The sequence below is a fragment of the Anabas testudineus genome, chromosome 4 (genome assembly GCF_900324465.2).
Source record: "Anabas testudineus chromosome 4, fAnaTes1.2, whole genome shotgun sequence".
In the NCBI taxonomy this organism is placed as follows: Eukaryota; Metazoa; Chordata; class Actinopteri; order Anabantiformes; family Anabantidae; genus Anabas; species Anabas testudineus.
The window spans coordinates 331,831-358,633 of NC_046613.1; the positions used below are offsets into that span (position 1 = coordinate 331,831).

A 26,803-nucleotide genomic window follows, 5' to 3' on the forward strand; every position below is an offset into this window, starting at 1 on the left:
GATCTGAGAAGAGAAATCTGGGTTTTCACTAATCCTAACTCTACAGGTTTGCAGTAACTGTGCCATGACAAGATCTTAGAAGAGTTGCTGATGCTCATCAGGCTGGACATGGTCCCAAAAAAACTTCTGACTCCACTAGTTGACTGTCAGATTGTGTAGACTCAATGCCATTGTTACTCTCCTGAGGAGTGGTCAACCGTCAAAGTGTCATAAGGAACCTCAGGGTAATGTCTAGGACAATAAAAGCATCTCATGCATTAGCAATAGTTCTAAGTACAGGGTGTGTGGATGTGAAGAGGAAGCCACTACTCCAGAAAAACATAATTGCTGCAGTTGGTTCAGGGTTCATGTAGATAATCCAAAAAACTACTGGGTAAAAGTGAAAAATGAAACATTTAATGTGTTTTTTTTTTTTTTTGTTAGTTTTTTGTGGCTTAAATGAGGAGAAAGCTTTTCACTTCTGTGAAACATAGTGGTCTTGATTTGGGTAGTTAAATAGGGGAAAATGTGTTTAGGGCCATTCTTAAACAAAGAATCGTTAGAGCTACCATATTGATGTTAATTTATGGTTTATATTAGCAAGATCATTTACTTTTCAAGTAAACAATAAACAGCAAATACATGTTTTAATGTCTCATTTTGCAACAGCTCTTCTGGCCTTCAATCTTAAAGGTTCTTTTGAGCTCCTGTATCTTTAGGCACCCTTCTTGGCCAGCTTTTGGCTAGTTTGTCTTTCTGTCGGCCAAGCTATACCCATGTAGAACAGCGCTGTCGTTCAGCAATGACCAACCCAAACATCTTCTGCATACTGGGGTAGATTGTGAAAACACTTGTTGCTGGCCTGTAAGTATTTGAAAAATGATACATATACTTATTATCATGAGTATTCTTGATTTCTGTTGATGTTGTGAAGGGGTTTTTAGATAGTTCATGGATAGGTGCCAACCAACAAGGATTGTCAAACTAATTTTTTGATTTACCATATTTTTCACCTTAGAAGGTTTTTACAAACGTGTCGTTTTGGATGTATTTGACAATGTTTTGTTTTTTGGAATTATTTTATATACTATATTTAGATTATATTATGTATAATATATAATATAAATATTATACTTGGACCCATTAACCAAATAAGGCTAATTGGAAGAATACACAGCAACGAAATTGCTAAAACAGAAGGGCCTTTGCTTTCGCACTACATCTCCCAGTAGACTTTGCGGTCCATGAGGGAAGTGGGGGGCGTGGATTGTCTCTGGTCGACCTTGGCTAGGAGTTTGACGTCCAAAAGCATGGCGAACAAGGAGCCTAACGTAAGTGCTTTATACGTTAATTGATTAATTTAGTGAGTTTTTCATGGAGTGTGAGTGCTCCACGATATGTTTGTGGTAACCATGTAGACCAGATACGTCTTAGTCAAGAAGACGTCGGTAACCGTAACGTTAACTAGGGTGACGTTAGGTCAACCAACATGTGGCAATATTTGCACTGTTAGCCCATGCGATGCTCCACTTTACAAGCAGTGTCGTTATTTGCAAATTCGTATTTGTACTATTATTAACGCTACACTAGCTGTTAGTAATTTAGTCTGTCATGCTATGAACAGAGACTGAGGGGATCTGGCCGGAAGGCCTTGGCTTAATCGTTTAGCTAAGCACGAGTTGAAAGGTGGGTGTAGAGCGTTAACTAATTCACACGTTTCTCATTTGTGTTTCATTCATCCTATGCGAGCATGGGACGAATGGAGGAAGCTGAGTACTTTATACGGTGTAGCTTATTACAGAAACGTGCTACTTTACATTACGCAGTGAGGAAAACGTCCCAAACTGTTTCTGTGCACTAGACGTTTGAATCGAGTTTTCTTGTGACTTCATTGTTGTTGTGTAGGATCATGTGTGAGCAGTGTGGCGAATAGAAAAACACTTCCTACAACAGATCAACAAATCACATTAATGTTATACCTGGACAGATATTATTTATGCCATAATACTGATCCATGAGACGCCAGACTGTTTGTAATTGAGTATTTCTTGTTTGCTTTCTATTAGTAGTAAAATAAAGGCTGTACAATTGGTAGAGTAACAGAGGATGCATGTCTTGGCAGCTCTGAAATAATCTCTGTCAAGTAATAAAGTGATGCAGTTTTGTTTGTGTATAATATACATTGATATGAAATAGATAGCTGACTGTTAAATTTCTGGCCAATTGATTAATTGGATCCAGTTAACTCCAATGTAGACATGGCCCTGACCAAGTTAGTGCCCTATACAAGATTTTAGCTGGGTCCCTCCTCTTCCTTCTCTCTTTTTCATGTAATAGCTTAACATTTTTTTACTTCTGTGACCAATACCAATAACCACAGTCAGTGTCACTGTCTTCGACGGCTCATTTGGCCCCCAAAATCAAGAGGTAACAAGGAGCAGAAGGAAAATGGAGCCCACCTTTCATTTTAAGGAGGATATCTAGTCATGTTGGCGTCTTTTGTATGTTCTGAAATAATAGCAGTAAAATACAATAGTTTTAGTAAAAACCAACTCATTCCTCATTTGGTCGCCAGTGGGAGCCTTAGGGATGGAAGGTCCCCCTAGCATTTGCCTATACCCAAATGTTTACATTATTGCAAGTTAGTGACAATGATGTTAATTTTATGGCGTTGATTGTAGCGCTTGGTCCAGCACCTGAGGGATCTGGCAGCTCGGATGTCTTCATCTGGTGGCAAAGGGGCAGGATTAGGACTGAAACTGCTACTTGGAGCTGGTGCTTTGGCGTATGGCATTAAAGAAGCAACCTACACAGGTAAACCTACTTCTGTTTCGTTGTTTGCACCAAACTCTCAATATGTGGGACAAATAGCCCTGACAATCTATACAAACTACAAGGATATTAGGATAACTATAAAATGCCACTGACCACTGGTGGCTCTGTAAATGTTTTATAGAAAGTGTATGTATATTCATCTATATTCTGTGACTCGGGGTTAGGCTAGATCACACCAAGATGTCATTCTTGATGGATGTTAAAAATGCCTCAATAACTGCTTTCTTTGTAGATTGCCAATAGTGTCTTGTATTGCTGTGCCTTTGTGTTTTGTACTTTCTTTCCATTTCATTCATAGAATATTAAATAGTTTCTATGCGTGTTACATATTGATCTCATATTGTTTGTGTGTTTGTGAGCAGTTGAGGGTGGTCAGAGAGCTATTATCTTCAACAGGATTGGAGGAATGCAGATGGATACTGTTCTGTCTGAGGGCTTGCATTTCAGGTAGGATGAGCTGATGAACTCAGTTGAACTATTGTTCAGTTCTTGAACCAATGTCTGTGCTAAAGAGTCTCTTGTCTCTCATTCCTTTTAACATTATTATCACTCTGAATAAGTATGCAAGGAGAAGGAGAATAAAAGGTGCAGCACCCTCAGTAATTCATAATGAATCATAATCTCTCATCAGTATCATCATTTAGGGTTTCACAATTCTGGGTGAAATATAAAGCATGATTTTTTTCATTCAGAATTGATATCATGCATGTTTGACAATTGTTTAGCAGTATATTTATGTATTTTGCAAGTTTTTTTTATCAAGAAGGAACAAATAATATGACTACTGAAATATAATAATAATTTATGTAGCGATGACGCTTGTTGAAGTGGAGAAAAGGCTTGCAGTCACACATGGTTTATAGATCCAGTAGACACACACATACAAACTTAATGAAACAACTGAAAAACAATAATATGTGATGATGGAGTAACAACAAGTCCCTTAATCAAATAATAATTTCTCTAATGTCCAACACTGTAGAGTAAGAACCTGCAGCGATGCAACAGTGTGTCAGGTAACATTTAGTGCACATAAGCAATTTATTAAACTAGTGCTCACTGGAAGTTGAAGATTGCATCTACTTAAAACCCTAAACAAATAGATGCATTCATATCCATAGCAATCGTAGGCATATACTCAATAGGTGAAAATCTTTTAACTAAAGTATAGAATATAAGGCTCAGTAATGAAGAATGAATAATAAAATTATAAGTAGTAATAACTAGCTGGGTGCAAGATAGTTATATAGTATATATATTTATGAATTCACTTACGCCACCTCATATTACCAAACTACTTGCGCCATGACATTAGTATCAATGTTTTAGGATCCCTTGGTTCCAGTACCCTATCATCTATGACATCAGAGCCAAACCCAGGAAGATCTCGTCTTTGACAGGCAGCAAAGGTAACAAACACTGTACACAAACTTATTAATTTTTTTTAGTAGTTATGAGAACATCTCATACATCTCAACCTCAAACATCATCTAAATTTTTAACCGCAATCTTAGCTCTACCACACTTAAGATGTAAAGGATGTAATATTCACACTTCTGCCCAACCTCTCTTAACACCTAAAATGGGTCGTTAAGTGTGTCCAACCTAGTGCAAGTGTGAACTACTCTTGGTCCTTCTGGGGATTGTGTCTTAGACACAACCTGTCAGCATGGGTGGGATTTCTGTAAACCTCTATTTCCAGTGTGCTGCCTGTTCCAATAATGACCGCACAGTTCAGGAAGGCCAGATGGTTATCTTTGGTGTCTACTGGTGTCTTGTGTGTGTGTGCGTGTGTGCATGCGTGTGTGCGTAGATCTGCAGATGGTGAACATAGCAGTGCGGGTGTTATCCAGGCCCATGGCGTCAAAACTCCCGGTCATGTACAAACACCTGGGCAAAGATTATGATGAGAGAGTCCTTCCCTCCATTGTCAACGAGGTTCTCAAGTCTGTGGTGGCAAAGTTTAATGCCTCACAGCTCATAACACAAAGAGCACAGGTACTGTTTTCACCACACTCTGTCATGTTAATGATGCTAATGATATTTGTCTTACCCATTTATAGTAACATTTTTACTTTATTAATTATTGTAATCGGTAATCTTAACCAGCTGGTAGAATAATAGAAAGAATAACTTTCTCACCTTAATGCACTTTTTTCCCCTTTTGCCATTTCTTTAAATACTGTACTAAGCTTGTTTCTCCCTTGTGCGTAACTAGAACCTGTAGCAGAAGCATAATAGAACTACAAATTGTGCCACAATTCAGGTTCACCTATACTTTGTGTACACCTTGTGTTTGTTAAATGTTGTTGGTCTGTCTTGTTATCTAGGTGTCCCTGCTGGTACGCAGGGAGCTGTTTGAAAGAGCCAAAGACTTCAACATCATTCTTGACGATGTAGCCATAACTGAGCTGAGCTTCAGTAGCCAGTACACTGCTGCTGTGGAGGCTAAGCAAGTTGGTAAGACTCAGTGTACTGTGCCACACTCACTTTGTCAGTCAGTTTTTGTCATTATGTTTAGTATGTTTAGTAGCCCCATTAATCTTGGATAACATCTTAATGAGCTTATATGTACTACTGAATATTTAAAAACATATAAGGTATGCTGTTGATATTACAGGAGACTCTCATTTATGAATGAACAAAACACTTGAATGTGCTTCAGTCGTGCCCTTTACAGGGTTGCTATGGCTTCGGTTGTCCATCAGATGTCACCGTCACTGAAGTCTTGAAGCTTTGAAACTTTTTCGACACAAGTGTTATGAAAGCCTCAGTGCTTCATAAGGCTTCATTTGCCCACCACTAGAAGCTACTCACTGCATCAGTTAGGGTTAAATAACCTGTTGCCGGCTGAAACATAATCATTCATGCAATAATTATCCAATGGGAGGCTCTTGCCTAAATACTTAGTTAAATCCAGGTGGCGACTGTTTTTTTTTTTTTTTTTTTTTTAAAGCTCTTAATCATAAAGAGCACAAGGTGCAATGGCAACTCTGGCAAATAACCAGCCTGTGAGCACAGGCCCCACATGTGAAGGGCTCTGGCCCTCATAGCATTCATATGGAGTCTGTTTCTGACAGTCTGAGCAGAAACATGCACATTACTGACCTGCTGAAGGTCATTTTGTAGGGCTCCGGCAGTGTTTCTTCTGTTCCTCCTTGCACAAAGGAGTAGATAGCAGCCTGGGTTGTTGTGGTCCTCCACGTCTCCTGGTATCTCCTTCATGCTCTTCACACTGTGCTGAGAGACACAGCACAGTGCGCATTAGTGTGCCATAATGGATGAGCTGCTCTAACCGAGCAACTTCTGTGGGTTGCAGGCACTGCCTCATGTGCGTGAGGGCAGAAGTGACCAAAAATCAGACAGAAAGGATAAGGACAGGGAAACCACCTGCAGAGCTATTCTTTTATAGCGGTTGTCTTGCTAATTGCCTCTAATTTCCACCCGTTGTCTGTTCCATTTGCACAACAGCAGGTGAAAATTGATTCACAATCAGTGTTGCTTCTTGGACAGGTTGATATCCCATATAATGTTTTGAGCACTGTACTTTGTAGGAATTAGAAAAAGTTTGATCTAAGAAGAACTTCATCAGTAATGGTCTGTCTGTGTGTGTTTAGCCCAGCAAGAGGCTCAGAGAGCCCAGTTCTATGTGGAGAAAGCCAAACAGGATCAGAGACAGAAGATCATCCAGGCTGAGGGAGAGGCTGAAGCTGCCAAAATGGTAACTGTCTGTCTGGACAGATTGTTCAGTGTTTCCCCAGACATTGTATCCTGCAGCTCCTTCAGTTTCTGTTATCATGAGAAACATTTTAGCAAGGACATAAAACATTTCTGCTTGTTTATTATATGTTTACCAAAGTGTGTGTCTCTGTGTGTTATCAGTTGGGCCAAGCAGTGACTAAAAACCCAGGTTACCTGAAGCTGAGGAGAATTAGAGCAGCACAAAACATTGCTAAGACGGTTGGTGCTATCATTTTTCTCATTCAACACTTCCACTTTGATTTGAACTGATTGAGATTAAAACTAACAGAAGGTAAATTCTGTAAAAGCATTGCAGGATCGCAAAATAAGCAGCTAAAAAGTGCTTGTTCCGGTGTTAGTATTTATTAAGTATGATGACGGTATTTTGTGTGTCTGTTTCCAGGTGGCTTCATCTCAGAACAAAGTGTATCTTAGTGCTGACAGTTTGGTTCTAAACTTACAAGAGCAGAGTTTTTTTAACAAGTAAGTTTGCACATATTGTCTTCTTCTCAAATCATTGTGTTACATGAGATGTCAGGGCAATCTTTAATAAACTCCAAAACTGTCTTTATCTGCCTACATAGAGCACTGTAACCAACAGGTTCTCACAGAATTGTAATTCACATTGAATGATTGAATGATCACTAAAACCATGTACAGCTCAATGGGCAAATGTGGGCAATTTTATAAATTTAAAAAGTGAATTACTTTATGAAGCCATTGTATATATTATACAGTATAATTTCATTTACTTCACTTAACGTCTGGGTAGGTGGTAGTTTATGACCTAAGAAGCATCATCAACAAAGCAGATAAATCAAATCCTACTAATCTAGATTTATTCTGTAAACTCTTGTTTCTCAGCTTATCAGTGGGCCAAAAGAAGTGACGAAGAAGACATGAAGAGGGGCAGGACTTCATCACTTTGCTTGTGATATAGTGAAACAACATAAAGGACTCTGGGCAGGTGTGAATGTGGACATGAAGAAAAAAAGCAATGTAATTGTGATCTTCAGCTCTCTGACTTATGGGAGTGACCTCTGTTACCCTTGAGGTTTTATCATTGAATTTTATGGTGGTGGAACAAAACAGTGTCCTTATTTCAAATTCATGGTGAAATCACTGAGATTTATTTGTCAAATAAACACAAAATTAACTGTAAAGATGAACATATATTGAGTGACTTTCATTGGAATGTAATCCATAAAGACCTTTTCATGCAGAAGAATTAATGTAACTGTGCATCACATTAAGAAGGTTGATCCGCTGCTCAAGTTGTAACACCTTTTTAGACCAAGATAAGGCTACTATATGAAAGTCGAATGCTGTATGAAAAATATACACTGAAAAAAAAAATTAAAGGAACCCTTTATAAACACATCAGATCTGAATAGGTAAAAGAGATATCAATACTGATATGGGCTGGGTAGGTTGTTAGGAATGAAGGGATGCCAAAGAAAAATATACCTATAGAGGCCTGTCAACAACCCAAAAATCAAGGTGAAAAAATTATGTAGCAGGGTTGGTCTATTTTACTGAAATGGCAGCAATTTAAAATGGTATTCAATAGTTTGTATGTCCCCACATGCTTGTATACATGCAGGATAACATAAGGGCATGTTCCTCATGAGACAACAGGTGATGTCCTAGCTTAAGACCTGACCTGAAGCAAGGCATCACTGAGCTTTCGGACCATCTGAGGTGTAACCTGGCTGTGAAAAATGAACCAAAGCCTAATGTCCTAGCACTTCTAACATACTTGATGAATGAATGATGAATGATGAATGATGAACTTTCCACCATGGCCAAGGATGTCGGGGACAAGATTGTCCATTCCTGCACAAGGCTGGAATGGACTACAAGACCATTGCCAAGCAGTTTAGTTAGAAGGTAACAACAGTTGGTGCAATTATTTGCAAATGGAAGAAACAAAATAATAATAATAAAATGTCAGTGTCCCTCTGTCTGGGGCTATATTTTACCTCTCAGAGTTTCAAAGGTTATGAGAACAGTGAGAAATAAGCCCAGAACTACACGGAAGGATCTTGTCAATGATCTCAAGGCAACTGGGACCACAGTCACCAAGAAAACAATTGGTAACACACTATGTCGAAAAGGACTGTCTGTTCGCCAAAGAACATCTAAATGATTCTCTCTCCTCTTTCCACTCACCCCACCTTTCGAGGCAGATGGCCATCCGCCTTGAGCCTGGTTCTGCTGGAGGTTTCTTGCTCTAAAGGGAGTATTTCCTCTTGCCTAAATCTTGCTCAAATTTTTTGTATAATTATACTCTGTAAGGTCTTAAACCTTTGACTGTAAAGGGCCTTGAGATGACTTCTGTTGTGAATAGCGCTATACAAATAAAACTGAATTAAACTGAATTGAAACTACAACAACTGTCCATCGAAGTCCACAAACTGTTGGGGACGAATCTGTAAGTCTGGTGATGACTGCGTTCCAGGCCAGTTCAGTCAGTCGCCTGTGCCTTCTTTCGAGAGCTGCAAGCTCCGTCCCTCGCTAAACTGAGCTGGGGGGACACAGAACACACCTGTTCAATCTAGATCCAGCCCACACACGTGCAGGTTTCAGGTATGTTCCTCTGTTTGTGCATGTTTCTTTCAGGGAGATTGTCCCGTGCCTTTCTGTTCCTTTTTCCTCCCTGTGTCAAATTGCTTATAAGGGATTGTAATTTCTACTTCCCCAATGTGGAATAGTTAGGAAGGAGTCAATTAAGTATAGGTATACTCCATAATGATCCACTAGCACCTAATACATGCATTATACACAACACACAGAAAGATAAACCCAAACTAGAAAACTTTCAGCACAACTATAGAAATATACATCATCTTAATATATCAAGACATGCAGATTATGGATCATTAATTACGTAAAAAAAAAAAACAATACAATAACTGCTTTTTGACATCTACAAACTATTTATTTCACACCATCTCTGGATCTTGGCACAGAATACTGCCCAAAGCATGAAGCAATGAGTGAAGTGAACAATAGGCAGGGTGCAAAGCACTACTGAAGGATACAATTAACCTAATTTTACCATCAAAGTCTAAATTTATCTAGCACTTTTTCAACAGAATACATTTTGTTGAAACTAAACAGTAGCATAGACACTGTTTAAATATTATACACATATTCAGTATATAAACATAAAAGAGTAGCTGTTGGAACATGAATTGTGTGTGGAACAGTAACGGTTCTTTAGTCTAATTCTATCTTGAATGTGATGTCTTCCCTATTTTATTGAAATTGAAAAAAGGAACATAAGGGTTGAAAAAATGTCAGATTTTAATTTGACAGTTGATGATGGAGGAGTAGTCTCAGCTGAGAGCACAGATCATGTAGTTATGCGGCTGCGAAGGTACTCCAACACTGCATCTGTCCCTTTAGCCAGGATGGCTGCTCTGGGTGTGCGGAAAGGGTTTCCATCTAGAATGAGACACCTAATGGACAATGCAGGGAAAGTGTCATTTTCATCCACATTTTATAAAATAAAGAGAAAATCAAATTTTCTTCAGTAAAAATAAACAAATAGCCACAAGACATAAATGCTGTTAACGTATTACCAGCAAATATTTCATTATCACACCACACAGGGACAATACTAAATAGAGTTTTCCTCCATCACAAAAACACCAGGGACAGCAGCAAGTAATGCAGTGAAAGAGTTCACACACAAACACATTAGTAGGCACAGGGAAGTGTGCAGGTGTGTCCTACCTGAGGTTGGTACAAAGGCCCAGTTCAGGGGGGATGTTAAGGAGGTCATTGTTTGACAGATCCAGTGTTGACAGATGATCCAACTTCATCAAACGATTAGGATCCACTGCACTCACCTGATTGTTACCAAGCAACACAGTCTCCAAGGTAACAATGTGATAGAGGACTTCAGGGAAGAACCTGAACCTGTGTTCAGTGAAAAGACTGAGTGGACAAACTGCAGCAGACCATCTGTACACCTAACATAACTGATTCACAATATATACTTTCCATTCAGCTAATTCTGCTGCCTCCCAATCTTGCTCCTAAAGTCTATAACACAAATCGAACCCGCATCCCTGAAAATGTTCCAATCCCTTAACTGTGTCTCAGAGGAGCAAGGATATAGGAAAATCCCCAATGAGAATAGAACTCCAGGTGGGTCTTTAGTACAAATTTCTGCCCCAACATTTTACTGACTAGTTAGCTAAAAGGAACGTAAAAAGAAAGAGGAACAATGGTATCTGTTGCTACAGCTATCTACAGCTCTATAGTTCTCTAACATTTCCCTAAAACTAAAGTGTTATTTATAATTTAAAGTTTATACATACAGCATGTGCTCATTCAGGAAAATTGAAAACTGCAATAATTTGTAGTATTACTCTTTCATCCCTGACATCACATGATTTACATGTGACATCAGCTCCTTGTCAAGTAGTGTGTTTGGTGTTTATATGAACTTCAGTTTTACTACAACAGATTCCATCAAATGACAATTATTTAATATAGGTCTGCTAACTGGTCCTTAAACTGTGTTACCTGTTATAATTGAGGATGATGGAACATAATTTGGTTAGGTTCTTCATTTCAGGTGGCAATTCATCCAGCTGGTTATTTCTAAAAGAAAAATAAATACCAGTAGAACATCATTAGAAAACCCTTTTGCTTTTGTCTGAGGTCACTTAGAAATTACATATTTACAGCTGCGCTAAAAAAAAATCTAATCTCTAATTGATCAAATTAGCAAACACACCATGGCATTGGAACACAAGACTAATGATTGCTGATCATGGACATACTCCATAGTCCTGGCCTGTGGGGGACTGACTTCTCTATGAGAAACTGTAATGGTGGTCATGATTGAGCAGTGCACATACGAGCCATGTTGCCCCTGTCCAGCAGTACTTGAAAACCACCACCATGTTGCAGTTCTGTGGAGAAGAGTAAAATATAAATGTGTTTGTGTGCCCGCGTTTGTACCTGAGGTCAATATGTTTCAGATTCAAGAGCTTGCAGATATCAGGAGAACAGCAGGTCAGTCGGTTGAATCCCAGATTGATATCTGATAGTGAGGCGTGGAACTCCACCAGTCTACATACACAGCACATGAACGTTGCGATGGGTTAGAATATTTGTGCAATGCATGACAGGCATCATCTGACCTACAGATAAATATAAGCTGGATTCCAGTGTCACCAAAACCTCCAGCAGGATCAGGAATGCTTACCAGGGCTTCTTCTTCCTGAGGACACTGAAGGAGAACCATCTATCCTGAACTTCTACCGCGCAGTGTGTAATAGAGAGCATCCTCACCAGCAGTATCACAGTCTGGTATCAGAACTGCACTATCGCTGAGAGCAAGGCACTGCAGCAGGTGGTGAAAACTGCCCAATGCAATAAAAGAACTCCACTTCTAGCTATTGAAGATGTCCAGTGGAAATGCTGCCTGAGCTGAACTTAAAGCATTCTAAAGGACTCCTCTCATCCTTTTCTATACACTGTGTAACCTCCAGCCCTCAAGGAGGTGCTTCAGGAGCCTTCGGACTTAGACCACAGGAACAGCTTGTTTGCCACAACTGTATTACTGAACTCTGGTCCCCGCTGACCCGACTCAACTACACAACTCTCTCTCCCTAACCCTAAAGTAAGAATTTACTTTACATCTAATAACACAAGTACATCTGAATATTATGTCCATTTATTGTAGAGACTGTAAACACATATATTTTGCACTTTACTGCTTATAGCACTTCTGGTTGATGCTAAGCTGCATTTCGTGGCATGGTACTTGTACATGTGTAATGACAATAAAGTTAAATCTAATCTAATCTAGTAAAAGTCACCAATAATTAAAACTACTTTTATTTTATTGACAGAATGAACCTTCACAAATACATCATGATCTCTCCAGGCCTGGTTTATTCACCAAGATGATGCCAGCACCACGAGCTTGAGGGTATGTGTGTAACTGTGTCTATGGTTGTGTGTTTTGTGTGCATACCTGGAAGGTATGGATGTCATCTGGTTCTTGCTAAAGTTAGCAGTGGTAACATCTTCACCTGCTGCAGCATCAAACAGCTCATTTGGAATTTGATCAGCCTGCTTCTCACTGAACATAAACACACATCAAGTAACACTAGAATTAGTCATGCTTGTAGAACAGGCTTTAATCATTATATCGGTGAATAGTAGTATCAAACTATGCAGTTTTAAAGGATCATTTCTGTGTTTTAAAGGTTGCTGCCTTACTTTTAAATCAATCATGAGGATACTGCACAAAACACTAGGAGCCTGACTTATTTAAGGTTTGCATGTACTAAATCACTTCATAACACCCATGAAAAACAGCACAAATGGTAAATGGTTAGGTAGAAAAGCGCTATATAAATGCAGACCATTTACATGGCAGCCAGGAATCGAACCACCAATCCTATGTTTAGCAGACAACTGCTCTACTGATTCAGCCACAGGCACCCCTGATCTATTAAGAGTGTGCATTAAGGATTGCGTCTTTGAAATGAGGAAAAATGGCGCAAGCTTTGGGTTTTACACCTTTGGCTTCAGAAATATGCCAAGTGAGGCATTGTTGACCAAGTGCACAAACTACAGGAAAAAATGCAAATACAAGTGCAATATTATTAAGCGTCAATGTCATTTGCAGTGGGTCAGATTGTGTCTTAATTTAATACCTTTGAAAGGCAGGTACAATCTGCATTATTATGGGGAAGTAGCATGCAAAAGAGAAATTAAATAATATGTCCAAAATATTTACCCCTCATGTTAATACAGTTGGAAAAAAATACAAACATAGTAGAGTACATTAGTAGCGTAATAATAACATATACAATTAGAGAGGTGAGACTCTTGCTTCCTACAAAGTTTGTAGGAAGCAACAATTGCACGGAATTGACAGGTGCCTTTAAACTGAGAAATTAAGCAGATCAGTGTGAGTTTATCCAGGTTACTTGAGTTTGTTGAAAGGCATGGAAAAAGAAAGATGGAGGAAAATCAGATGCTAAGCAGCCATATCCAGTCTGGTCTAGAACTTAAATAAAATTTCTGTTCCTGAACGCAACAACTATGACTACTAATGCAATTACTTATTTCTCTTAGTTATTGCAGCGATTTTTTCTTCCTAAAATACTGAAGTTTGCACTCAAAATCATGTATTGTCAAGTCTAGGGATCCAATACCTGCTCAGGCTCTGTCCAAACACTAACCATGACGACCTGGTTTTCAAGCCTCACAAGGGCTTAATAAATACGGCCGCCTCCACTATTTTTGTACCTTTTGTCAATTATACAATTGAACCAGCAAAACATCCACAAATGAAATGCTCACCTTTTAAGATATTATGTAATATGCATGTATATAATATTTAAGCTATTCGGTATCTTAGTAAATCAGGTCCTAGAATGTAGGATGGGTCAACAATCACAACATTAATAAGACATTATTCTTTTGCCAATTTTCACCTCTGGAATGATGTTTGAAAGAGTGTGCATGCGTAAGTTTGTGTGACACAAATGTGTATCACTAACCTGAATTCCAATAACTTTAGGGTTCTAATTTTCTGTTCATTGAACCTGGCCTGGCTGGGTAAAGTCAAAGCTGTATGTCCTTCATCCGCTCTCTGGGGCTTCTCTGCAAACACACACACACACACACACACACACACACACACACACACACACACACACACACACACACACACACACACACACACACACACACACACACACACACACAAACACACACACAAACACACACACACACACACACACTTTTCTATTGCAATTATGAGGACACTCATTGACATAATGCATTCCCTAGCCCCCTACTTTTGTTTAGGCAATGTTAATCTACTCTGTATCAATTTCTAATTTATCATATTTACTGCCTTACACTCAACCTAACCAAGACCTAATTGTAGACCTAAATTAGGTCTTGGTTAGGTTGTTTTAAGGCCAAAAACCTAGTCTTAACCCTAAAATTGCTCCTTCACATTGTGACGATTGGCTAAAATTACTCACTTTGTAAAAATGTCCTCACTCCAAGCATGGTGATCCTCATAGTAATAACTATACTCTCTCTCTCTCTCTCTCTACCAGGGTCCTAAATGCAGTCTATTTACTAGCTTTCACAGTTTAACAACTCACATTGTATAACTTCAGTTACATGAAACACTTTTGTATTTAAAAAAACCCATTAAAAACAAAAAGTGAACTATACCTTGGATTCTTCCTCTTAAATATTTCAGAAGCTCATTGGTTCCTTTCTGTTAAGAAGATAACAAAATAAAAGAGGAGTTAGAAAAATTAATAGGAATATGTTGCAGAGTACAATGTAGGATAGTGTTGATGTTTTTCATGGAAGCGTAGCAAAACTAGCTTATCTTATGAAGAAGAAACAAAGCTTTCCTAGTAGCTGTGCGAAGGTGCGAGCCATGCTGCAGCCGATTACAGTTGTTCTCTTTCTTGTGACATCTTTTCTGTATTTTAATATTTTCAAGATTCAATTCATTCAAGATTCAAAAAACTTTATTGATCCCAGAGGGAAATTGTTTGCCTCATTACCATTGTTCTCAAAACAGACAGAAAGAAAAGGAACCACAACCAGGAAAGATCCAAGGAAAAAAAAAATACACCAACATAAATACACAAACATAAATACACAATAACATCAATAACGAAAAACTCAATATATGTATATACAGAATACGTAAATAGATAAATGAAATTGGGTCAATATATTCACAGCAAGTATATGACAGTTTCACTTCCCCCACCCCTTACAGAGGGGGGAGGAATTGTGTTACTTTTATGTAGACAAGTAACAAGATTTAGAAGTTGAATTATACCTTCTCAGATTATGTTGTCTGAGAGAGTTTTTATCTCCATTTTTACCTTTGGTTTTATACTTTCCCTTATCCGAAAGACCAGAGCGCAATAGCTGCTCCATCACCATGGAGCCAGCTCCTTTGTTTACACCTGGGATCAGCTGATCTTACTGAGGATGGCCGGCGTAAAAGATCAAACTTTCTCGGGGACTTTAAACATCCATGAAGAGATCGGAAGGAGGCAGGAGAGGCAGAAAACACCAAAGAGGAAATAAAAAGCAGAGAAGAGCGATGCGCAAAGAGAAGGTGAGAAGATTTAAGCCAAATCTCCCCTCATTGATTATGGGTAATGACTACTGGACAATAAGATGGACAAACTCACAATTCTGGTGAAAAGGCCTTCCCCTCTCTGGGAAAGTTGGGTCACAACCTGATACATCTCCTCCCACAATATGGGGTGGCTGTGGCTCAATAGGTAGAGCAGTTGACTGCCAATCACAGGATTGGTGGTTTGATTCCCGGCTGCCATGTCACATGCCAAAGTGTCCTTGGGCAAGCAACTGAACCTCAAGTTGCCCCCAGTGAGTCAGGTCAGCTGCATAGCAGCTCTGCCATTGGTGTGTGAGTGTGTGTGTGTGTGAATGGGTGAATGAGATGCAGTGTAAAGCGCTTTGAGTACCAGCTAGGTAGAAAAGCGCTATATAAGTTAAGAACATTTACAATAAACACCATTGATTCAGAGGCAGCCTGCCACCATTAAAACCGTAAAGAAGTGAACAAAGTGCACATTTTGCCCTGCAGGGTTGCTTTGAAGATACAGATTGAAAGACTCTCTGTGAACCTCCATGGTGAGGACATTGATGGACAAACTGCATCACTGATTACATCAATTTCTGCGTGGCCACCCACATACCCACAAAAACTATTTGCTGCTTTTCAAACAACAAGCCCAAGTGTCACACAAGACATCATAGTCATCCTGAATGAAAAAAGAAGGCATTCAGGTCAGAAGACGTGGAGGCAGCTAGGAGGGTCCAGAGACTGCTGTCTGCCAGGATCAGGGAAGGGAAAGAGGCTTACAGAAGGAAACTGGAACAAAGCCTTTAACATAATAACAACAGGGAGGTGTGGAGGGGCACGAGGACCATCACTGGCTACAAGTCCAGCAGCCAGGCGACTGAGGGGACTGTGGACAAGGGCAATGAATTCAATTTTTTTTTTCTCCCAATCGATTCCAGGCTGAATCCAGGCTTATTTTGTTGATGGTATGTCCGCCTGCAGAACTGTGTGTCTGACACTGTGGTCTGTAACAGAGGTGCTCCACAGGGGACAGTTCTGTCTCCATTCCTCTTCACCCTGTACACCTCAGACTTCAGGTACAACTCAGTGTCCTGCCATCTTCAGAAGTTCTCTGATGACTTTGCAGTTGTAGGATGTATTCAGGGTGGAGATGTCACCGAGTACCAGAGAGTAGTTGAAAGTTTTGTGGACTGGTGTGTACTCAACCATGTTCAACTCAACATCAATAAAACAAAGGAGCTGGTGATGGACTTTAGAAAATCTGGGAGTCCTGTTATCCCTCTCTGTATACAAGGGGAGGAGGTGGAGGTCATATCCGAGTACAAATACCTGGGAGTGTGCTTGGACAACAAACTGGACCGAACTAAGAACCCAGCCGCACTGTACAAAAAGACACAGAGCCAGATGTACTTTCTCAGGTCCTTCAACGTGTGCAGCACCATGCTGCAGATGTTCTATATGTCTGACAATTTCTGTCATATCATTTTTCATTCATCTCACATATTCTGTATATACAGTATATTGAGTTCTCTGTATTGATGTTATTGTGTATTTGTGTTGGTGTGGATCTTTTCTGGTTGTGGTTCCCTTTCTTTCTGTTTGTGTTGAGAACAACTGTATTGAGGCAAAATATTTTTTCTCTGGGATTAATAAAGTTTTTTGAATCTTGAATCTTGAATAGACCACAGTGTTTATTAGCAAATGTGCTGAAGGTTGTTGACCTCAGTCTAAACAGTCTTTATAAGGAGGTTATGTTCAAAGTTGGCACAAGAAGATAGTTTCCCAGCTATTGTTATACTGAAAATCATATTTAAATTATGCATAATGTGGATCCAGATCATGATTTTAGTTTAAGAATGTTTGATTTATATAGTACAATAAAGCACAATTGTGTTAAACAATGTAGTGTTCCAATCCTGTGATGACAGTGATTGGATTATCGCTGCATTATCTTCCTTGCTTCTTCAATATGTTTGCTGTGTGTGCTCTGTGTTTGTGTCACCTACAGTGAGCAGGTCTCTCCTGATTCCTCGAAGAGGGTTTCCCTCCAACAGTAACACCTTCAGGTTAGGCAGGAGGCTGAGAGATGCTAGAAGACTGAAGAGAAGCGAAGAAGAGATCCATAATGTCATGCAAACTTATGAAGCTGCTAATTTTCCCAAAGTCTACCTGTTATACTTGTTCCTGGCTGCTTAATCATAGTCAGTATTATAAAGTCATAATTTGAATTTTTCTGCTAAGAAAACTTGGTCATGATTCATGATGCCGGTGACCTACGTGGTAATGTCATTGTTGGTGAGGTCAAGGCGTGTGAGCGTGCTCAGTGAGGTGATCTGTTCAGGGATGGTCTTTAGCTTGTTGTCTCGGAGTTCTAAAATAGAGATGGCTGTCAGGCATTCCAGCTGTTCTGTCTCCAACTGCTCAATCTGGTTGTTCCCAACATACAACTCCTACACACCCACACACATTGAAAACATGATACAGCAACACAACATAAAATAAGGTCATGTTAATAATCAATCTGTTGTTACATTAGCAGACAGAATGCATACATACTTTAAGCACATTGGTTATTTGATCCAGCAAAGCATATAATTACAAGAAAATAATCCAAATCATATTTTTTAGGGAAATTTCTGCTCCTGATCTGCCAAACTAAACTCTACATCGGAAACTGTAGCAATCCATTTTCAGTTTGCTGCCGACTGTGACAGTATACCTCAGATGGCAGCACTCTCAAACTATTTAATTAAATATATACTGATCAGCTATTAACCTGTTGGGTTTAATGTTGTGGTAGAGGGGATCAGCATAGGAAAGGATCAAACAGCTTGCTGTGTATGGTGCTATGCAGATGCAGACTGTGCCTGTGCTTTTATGTGTCTGATTGGTACATAAATTGTTTTCAGACATACAACTTCTCTAGACATTACCCAGGTGAACTGAATGAGAGAATGCAAAAGTCCAAGTCAGTCAGCCCAGACATTAAACACACATTATCCTACCAGCTCCCAAATACTAAGTTTGGGTAATGTCAGACAATGTAAGCCAATGTCCACAGCAGATAATGCGAGAACACATCTGGTAGTCCTTTATCTCCTGTTGTGTGCTGTATGAGCAACTTCAACTTCGTCATTGTCTGGAGTTCATATATAAAAAATGCTTATGACTTTGGGCACAATCTAGTCACGCCATGAGCATTCATTCATTCACAGCTTTACACCTGGGTAAACACGTGGCTATGGTCACCTTGAGTGTGGGTGCAGAGAGCCGGGGGAGGAGGCAGAGCTTGTTGTGTCTAAGGTAGAGCTGCTCCAGAGCAACCATCTCTGATAGACTGGCAGGAATGTGAGTCAGTTGGTTATTGCTGCAATCCAGCATCTTAACATCTGTCAGGTCAAATCAGAACCAAAGTCAAACCAGTTGCTTTTTTTTTTTTTAGTAGTACACGCATAACACAAATGTTTGAGTGTTTCAGGGAAAGACTGTATTGTAAAGAGAAAGGATGAGCAAGTCATGAAAAAAAAATTTTTTTTTCTTCCTATAGCTGACGTAAAAAGTTGAATGTTTCATAATTTATGGACAATGAAATGTGAAGCAGGTCCATGTAAATGAGTAGAAAAGCTGACCCACAGCCGGATCTTACTTTTGAGCTGTCTCAGGCTGTCAGGCAGACAGGTGAGCTTGTTGTGACACAGGTTTAGTTTCTGGAGGCCTATGAGACAGCCCAGGCTAGATGGCAACCCCTTTAGATGGTTTCTGGATAAGTCCTTCAACCAAACACAAAAGACAACTCTGTCAGTAAATGCCATAGTAGAGGAGTCAAGTTTAGACTAAAATACTCTACATACAAATTTAAGTTACCAGCTCACTGAGATTTTCCAGGTGCCCCACTTGCTCTGGCAGGCTCTCCAACAGGTTCTGCTGGATTGTGAGACTACGGAGGTTCTTCAGGGTACACAACTCCTCTGGCAAAGATGTCAACTGGTTGTGACTGGTCACACAACAGAATAAACACAGGATTTTAGTTTGAATCAAAAGTATGACCCATTTCTTATTTCAATTTACAATACTGTTAAAACAGATCCTCTCAAGCTCCATTAGACTGGATGTGAAATATCTGTGAACTGTCTTCTTGAGATTTATCCACAGATGTTTAATAGGGTTTTGACTGGACCACTCAAGAACACTAAAGCGACTTGTCTTGAAGTAATTCCAGTGTTTTCCTGGCTTTAGGTTTTTACTCCAGGCTCTGGAGCAGGTTGTCTTCAGGGACTTCTCTGTTTGACTGTAATCATCCATCCTTCAACCGTGCCCACTCTACCAATTCCTGATTCTGAAAAGCCTCCCACAGCTTGATGCTGCCACATTAACGCTTTACCGTAAGGATGGTATTAGCAGGGGAAAGGCACTTCCTGGTGTTTGACTGACACTGCGTTTGAAGTTCTAGTTCATTTCATCATTTGTGTATCACTTTGAGAGTCCTTTAAATGCTTATTGACAATTTTCAAGCAGGCTGTTATATTCCACTGATCCTCAGGATAATATATAATCATAGGTGTTGTATAATATCTTCTTGTGCTGTTCTTTGCACACAGTTTTACCGTGGACGTCCATGCAGGGTCCCGAGGAAAAACTTCCTTTAGAGCAGGGGTCTCAAACTCAATTTGCCTGGGGGCAGCGGGAAGCAGAGTCTGGGTGAGTCTGGGCCGTATCAGGTTTTCCACAAGAACTAACATTAAACTTTCATATTAAGGCAGGGGGCCACAAATGATCGCGGGACGCGAGTTTGAGACCCCTGCTTTAGAGGAAGAAACCTCCAGTAGAACCAGGCTCATGATGGGCACAGCTCATGTGGCTAACAATAGCTTCTCTCAGACTCTGGAAGAGGACAAATTTCCAGGTTACTTACACGGGACAGTCAGGATGTCCTACAGACATCATGTGAAACCTTTAAAACTATTTTATGTAAATAGTAACATGCTTATCTGACTCCTCAAAACCAGCGATTAGTGAGAACAACTGTCTGCAAATGTTTTCAAATTGTCCCCTAACTATAATCTACATCAGTGGTCCCCAACCCCTGGGCCGCGAAGAAAGAATACATAACTACATAATTACATTATTGCCGTTTTATTTATTATCTAAGCTGAACCATGTTTTATTTTGGAAAATTACCAGATTATCTCCTCTACATCTGTCTATGACTCCCTCTTGATGCATGTCAAGATGCTTGCCTCGGTCACATTACCTACACCCGCTACCTTCTTAAAGGGGCTGCTCCGGCCGGTCACACATGTACTGTACATGCCCACTTTGTCCATCACCAGCCAGGCTAAAACACATCCTGGTGGGATGGTGCAAGACTAGCCTCTCGCAAGGCTGTTACACTTGGCAGCACAACCAAGTGTTAAGATGTCTTGTTGCCAATCTAGGGGCCAGACTGACAGCCATCAATGTCTTGCATCCTCCCTCAACATTTCCCACACCTGCAATAACATTCATCAGAACAGGTGCAACACTAAAATGAACCCACACACCCAAGCCACATCTTGGTCAGCTTGGTGGAGTACAAGAATGGCTAAAGCTGTCGATGGACGAACCAGAGACAATGTTTCCCTGTTGAGATTACAGCAACAAATCTCAGACCTCACATTATACTCTGTCAACTTGTCCCCAAAGCAGCAGTAGCAGTAGAGTAAGAAGAGGGAGTCCTGTGATGCCAGGTGTTGTCAACAAGCCCTATGGAGGTGTTGTGGGCTTGTCATCGAAACACAGTTGAAGGAGGTTACCCACCTAAAGACCCCAGTGAAGCCCACAACGTCCCTCCACACTCAGCTAAAGATATCCACCTCAGATCAATTAAGGTAATTTGAGATTGTTTTATCTAGTCGTAACACTGAGTATGAATATGTATTTCTTGCAGTGAATTATTCAACCTTTGTTTCATTATTCCAAAAACACTTCCCCAGTAGCATTGTGAAGTGTGAAGTTGCTGCAATGTCATTTCTAGAAAGAACATACAACACTACGTATGGCATAAAAAGAGAACCGTGTACCAACATGAAAACATTACCCCAACAGTGAAATAGGGTTAAAGGAGCATCATGATTTGGTGGCTGCTTTGCTGTCTCATGACCTCGACAATCTGGCCAGGTCCATAAAGGTGAAAATGTATTCCCAAGTTCTTCAAGGCATCCTACAATATAATGTGAGGATGCCTGTCTGTAACATAAAGCTCAGTAGAAACTGAGTGATGCAGCAGGAAAATGAGAGTAAATTTACTACAGAATGATTTTAAGACAATATCTGCCTTTTGGAGAGGTCAAAAAGGAAAAGCATAAAGCAACCCAATGGAGATGCTGTGGAATGACAAGAACCGTTCACACTACACTTCTTAAGAGTATGTCTGACCTGAAGCAGTTCTGTGAGGAAGAAAGGCCCAAAACTCCTCCTGGTCTAATCCACATCTATAGAAATCACTCAGAGCGATTGGATGAATTAATAAATTGCTCTTGCCATTATGTATGGTATGGTATGTATGTTTTCGTTACTTTATCAGATCAGTTTATAAGATCAGATAACACGGCACCAATTTATGCAGAAAACCAAGACACTGCAAACAGCCACTTTTTTTTCTTGCAAGTGTATTAGGTCTACAGTGTGTGTCTGTACCTGAGTCTAAGTTGGTGAAGCTCCTGCAGTTCTCCCAAAGCACTAGGTAAACTGCTCAACTGGTTGTCATGGAGCTGTGAGAGCAAAATGATTTTAGATGAAATGTTTTTAGAACTATGATAAATATTTTGTGTAACCTATTAGAAACAGTTATACACCATAACTAAAATGCATGCTACTTAGTGACTTACTACTCAGCAGATTTTACAGGTAATTTTAAATTTTACACAGGAGCTTAATTTTTAGCGGATAAATATAATTTTGGATGCATCAGTTACTTTGGGAACTTTTAGTTGCATTTAGATATAGTACTGTGAAAAAGTATTTCCCCCCTTCCAAATGTATTTGTTAATTTTGTTAAACTTAGATGATTCAAACAAATGTGAATTGATGAGTTAATTTATTAAAGGAAAGGGAAAAAAGCTGTAGAAACACGCATGCCCTATGTGAACAAGTGCTGTCTAAACCTAATAACTGGAATAACAATAAAATGGCAAGAATGAGTAGTGAAACGTTTCATCCTAACAGTAAGGAAGTCCAGTTGTCATTACTCAACTTCCAGATAACTTCAACTGGATGATGAATCTTTACTAACCTAATAACCGGCTGTGGTAATCAAGCCTTTGCGATAACTGGCAATGCTTTGTTAAGGGAGTCTTTTCTCCCTTAACAAATGAAATCAGGATTTATAAACTGCATTTTGTATTTACTGTGTTTATCTTTGTGTAAAATTAGTTTGATGATCCGAATAACTGAGTGTGACAAAATAAAAAAAAAGAGATGAAGAAGAAAATACTTACTGCCTGATTCTAACTGCCATACAAAAAAAAAAAAAAACATTTAGACAGCGTTCTGCCGGCTTTAGTTGTTTTAATGCTTTAGGTTTCATAGAATCATTGTATAAAAGCGCTGGTGATACTTACATCTAGTATGTTGAGTCCAGCCAGTAGTCTGATGTCATCAGACAAATGTGTGAGTTGATTGGATGAGAGCAGCAGTTTGGTAAGGTCAGTCTGTTCCCACCAGCGATCTGATGCATCAAAGGACACATTCTGGTGGGCATCCTCTGGAGGGTCAATGTTTAGACGATACACGTTCTGGGGGACTGAGAAATGTCTTTATACAGTACAGCTGTTACACACAATTATACATCTGTCTATAGTTGTAGGTGCAGTAGATTCTCAGAAAACAAACAAGACCCAGCAGTCATGATATGCATGCTCTTAAGGCTGTGCAATTGGGCAATTAGTTGAAAGTGGTGTGTTCAAAGAAATAGCAGTGCCATTGTACAAACTCAGACCATGTCAGCTGATTTTCTTATGAAGATGCATAACCTTACAGCTGGTACACTTAAACGCATCTTTTATTTCTCTAAATCCATGCCGTAGCCTTAAAGTTCCACACAAAGGCATTTTGGCAGGGGGTGGCTGTGGCTCAATAGGTAGAGCAGTTGACTGCCAATTACAGGATTGGTGGTTCGATTCCTGGCTGCCATGTCACATGCCAAAGTGTCCTTGGGCAAGATACTGAACCCCTCGTTGCCCCCGGTGAGTCAGGTCAGCCATCGGTGTGTGTGAATGCGTGAATGAGAAGCAGTGTAAAGCGCTTTGAGTACCAACTAGGTAGAAAAGCGCTATGTAAGTGCAGACCATTTACATTTCAAAATTTAGAATTTTTGAAAACCTGTTTAGTCTCATTTAAACCCCCCTAACACTTGGCTATTACAATGTTACTTTTTATTGCCTGTTACAGAGGACATGCCTGCCAAGATACAGGACAATTCTAATGAAACTGGACATAATTAGGCAGCGCCTTGATCTTATTAGTGCTACAATTAGCCATGGCATTACATCTCAGGACCCTGAGATATTGGAGGAGTTTGGCACACCCCTGAGAGATCCACTACAACTTGACGGTGCTTCAGAAAAGCTGAGGGACCAGGCCTACAAAAATAAAATGGTACGAGGAAGATAAGTCTATTTGTAAAGCATGTTTTGCAGTTGTTTGTAGTGTAGTCAGCTGCATAGCAGCTCTGCCATCTGTGTGTGAGTATGTGCGAATGGGTAAATGAGATGCAGTGTGCGCTTTGAGTACCAGCTAGGTAGAAAAACGCTATATAAGTGCAGACTATTTACTACTCTTAGTCTTATTGTGTTGTATTCAAAGGGACTGATGCATTTGTTTCAAATATTAATTCCTATAAAAGCATAACAAACAATGGATTTTTGTTTAATAACTACTATTTCAATTTTCTTTTTGTCTGTTCTTTAGCGATGGATGCTACAAAACACATCCAGCTATGGCCTAGCAGGTCTTTGTGCACTATATTGCAGACACTTTAAAGTATGCTCCCCACAGAGGGCTGCAGGTTAGTGTTACAGATTTTAGATTTAGATCGTCCATCCTTTATGAAGATATGTTCAGTGGTCAGTGTTACTAATTGCTTTAATAGTTGTTTGTGTATGTGTGTGAATTTAAGTACATTATGTAAGCAATGGGCTTTTTCAAATGTTATGAGGTTGAAAATAATTGTTCTGAAGCTGCATAATAAATATTCTCAATACTCATTTAAAAAGGACTTTGGAAACGTTATTGTAATGAACAATGTATGCATATTTATTTAGTTCTTTACCAACGTTAGAAAAAAAACCTCCCACTAAAACACTATAGGAACAAAAATATGTAAAATGTTTTAACATTTGTTGACCATTATTTTAAAATATAATGTTCATAAACCCACCAAAAGAATATTGTAGGAGTTTTTTAAAAACTTTCAGCTTAAAACGTTATGGTAACATTCTTTCAATATTTGAAATGTTTTAGTAACTTTTTAATGTTCTGTTAACCGAACAGAAACGTGAAATATTAAAATTGAACATTAAAATGAACATAAAATTCCTAGTTGGGAGTTTGGGAAACATTTTGGTTTTACAAAACTCAGCCTCTCCACTCTCCACACCTGTGACATGAACCTCTCTAGCTGCGCCAACATTCCGTCATTCAAACCTTTTAAAACTCAAAAAGTATAAAAGATACAAAGAAGCTGCCTCAAAGGAAAAAGTTTAGTGTCTACAAGTTTAAATGACGTTTCTCCGACAAAGTATGACGATACAGGAAAAGAGGAAAGTATATGAAGTTGAACGAAGACTCATAGACGACAATTATAAAAAAAGAGATAAAACGTTGAATAAAATAAAAAGTTGAAGAATTGAAAAAGTGAAGCGTAATAGTCGCCAAAAAAGACACACGTTCAGTTGAATGACGTTTCTACGACAAAGCGAAGAAACGGTGAAATAACACACATGATAATAATAATAAACATAATAAAGAGCGAAGATAACAATAGTATGAAAGCTGTCAGCTCTCCCACTAATAAATAAATACACTTAAACACGTCTATTATATTTAACATTAATTAGGCCTTATGTTGTTATGCTATGTTGTCGGTGAAGATTCTCACTCATCCAGGTGAAGTTATCTGGAAGTTGACTCATGGCAACTGGACTCGCTTTTTGTTAGGTCAAAACGTTTCACTACTCATCCAAGTAGGTGCTATGTTTCAACACAATTTTTTTCACAGAACTATAAGTTACTTCGATCGGTTAGTGTTACTGTAGGAATGAGAAGGTAGCTAACAGTTTTACCTTCTGACAGCCCTCGGCTACTCAGATTTAGCTGGCCGCTTTTCCTCGCAGCGTTCAGCACACCGTGAGAAATGACTGTGTCTTTCTTCTGCGCCCTGAAGCCCGCCAGAGAGTCCACATTATTCGCTTTAGCTTTACCAAATCGAGACATATTTTCTATATGTTTAGTGAAACAGACAGCTGTGGGTGTTTATCTCCACATCCAAAGAACGATGATCTTCTTCTTCTTCTTCTTCTTCTTCTTCTTCTTCTTCTGGTGATGTGAGGCAGTGTACACGCAGCTAGGCGTATTACCGCCCTCCACAGGATATTACTAACAGCAAGAGTAATTCATATTTTGGCGTGCAGCCCTGTGAGGTGCAGGTCGTTCTCATTTTGACCGAAAAAAGATTTTACAGAAAAAACTAGCCAGTCCTAAGTACCCAACAAAGCTTAGCCTTGCATACCCATTTCCAAGTCTGAAACAGGAAAAAAAAATATAATCAAATCATCTAAGAATTTGAAATTCTTCATCTCTCTAGAGGAGTTGTTGAACTACTACAAATGTTGAATTATTCCCCTAAAGGGCTTATATAACGCATTTTGTGGTTTGATGTTACATACTGTATATACTAACGTGAGGCTAGGTGCTGTGCATAACTGGTCATTCGTTTGGGGCTCCTACACTTACAGCATCTCTCCCACTCTCTGATGTTAGCTGACACAGCTAGCCTGGGAGGGATTTTACAAGAATATCAACCTTTACAGGAGCATTCAAACCACCAACTACAGTCGCCACAGCAACAGAAAT

The 26,803-nt window shown here is 39.4% G+C and overlaps 2 protein-coding genes across 6 annotated transcripts; one reads left to right on the forward strand and one right to left on the reverse strand.

Moving 5' to 3' along the window:
- Window positions 1-1,171: 1,171 nt before the first annotated feature.
- LOC113152071 (prohibitin-2-like) lies at window positions 1,172-7,724 on the forward strand. Its single transcript, XM_026345032.1, has 10 exons — window positions 1,172-1,310; window positions 2,661-2,793; window positions 3,177-3,261; window positions 4,144-4,223; window positions 4,628-4,812; window positions 5,145-5,274; window positions 6,432-6,535; window positions 6,697-6,774; window positions 6,959-7,038; window positions 7,420-7,724. The coding sequence occupies exons 1-10, from the start codon at window positions 1,224-1,226 to the stop codon at window positions 7,442-7,444; spliced, it is 987 nt and encodes a 328-aa protein (XP_026200817.1). The 5' UTR covers window positions 1,172-1,223; the 3' UTR covers window positions 7,445-7,724.
- On the reverse strand, window positions 7,417-26,243 carry lrrc40 (leucine rich repeat containing 40). Of its 5 annotated transcripts, none has more exons than XM_026345028.1 (15): window positions 26,014-26,243; window positions 23,293-23,474; window positions 22,370-22,443; window positions 19,559-19,688; window positions 19,341-19,464; window positions 18,944-19,083; window positions 17,972-18,144; window positions 17,701-17,791; window positions 14,788-14,833; window positions 14,097-14,199; window positions 12,557-12,664; window positions 11,433-11,486; window positions 11,095-11,172; window positions 10,297-10,482; window positions 7,417-10,019 (listed from the first exon to the last, which is right to left on the reverse strand). In XM_026345028.1, the coding sequence occupies exons 1-15, from the start codon at window positions 26,162-26,164 to the stop codon at window positions 9,914-9,916; spliced, it is 1,746 nt and encodes a 581-aa protein (XP_026200813.1). In that variant the 5' UTR covers window positions 26,165-26,243; the 3' UTR covers window positions 7,417-9,913. The 5 variants fall into 5 exon arrangements, 4 of the variants coding, with proteins under 4 accessions (XP_026200813.1, XP_026200812.1, XP_026200816.1 ...); XM_026345027.1 differs by lacking the exon at window positions 11,433-11,486 and adding an exon at window positions 11,536-11,646; XM_026345031.1 differs by lacking the exon at window positions 7,417-10,019 and having other exon boundaries at window positions 10,342-11,172; window positions 11,309-11,486.
- Window positions 26,244-26,803: the final 560 nt, after the last annotated feature.

Coding starts and splice junctions, on each gene's coding strand:
- lrrc40 (XM_026345027.1), bottom strand. CDS start 26,164: ATGTCTCGATTTGGTAAAGCTAAAGCGAATAATGTGGACTCTCTGGCG. Junction 17,792..17,971: donor ACCAACAATGACATTACCAC/GTAGGTCACCGG, acceptor GCTTCTCTTCAG/TCTTCTAGCATCTCTCAGCC. Junction 11,173..11,535: donor CTGAAACATATTGACCTCAG/GTACAAACGCGG, acceptor TTTTTCTTTTAG/AAATAACCAGCTGGATGAAT.
- LOC113152071 (XM_026345032.1), top strand. CDS start 1,224: ATGAGGGAAGTGGGGGGCGTGGATTGTCTCTGGTCGACCTTGGCTAGG. Junction 5,275..6,431: donor TGTGGAGGCTAAGCAAGTTG/GTAAGACTCAGT, acceptor GTGTGTGTTTAG/CCCAGCAAGAGGCTCAGAGA. Junction 7,039..7,419: donor GAGCAGAGTTTTTTTAACAA/GTAAGTTTGCAC, acceptor CTTGTTTCTCAG/CTTATCAGTGGGCCAAAAGA.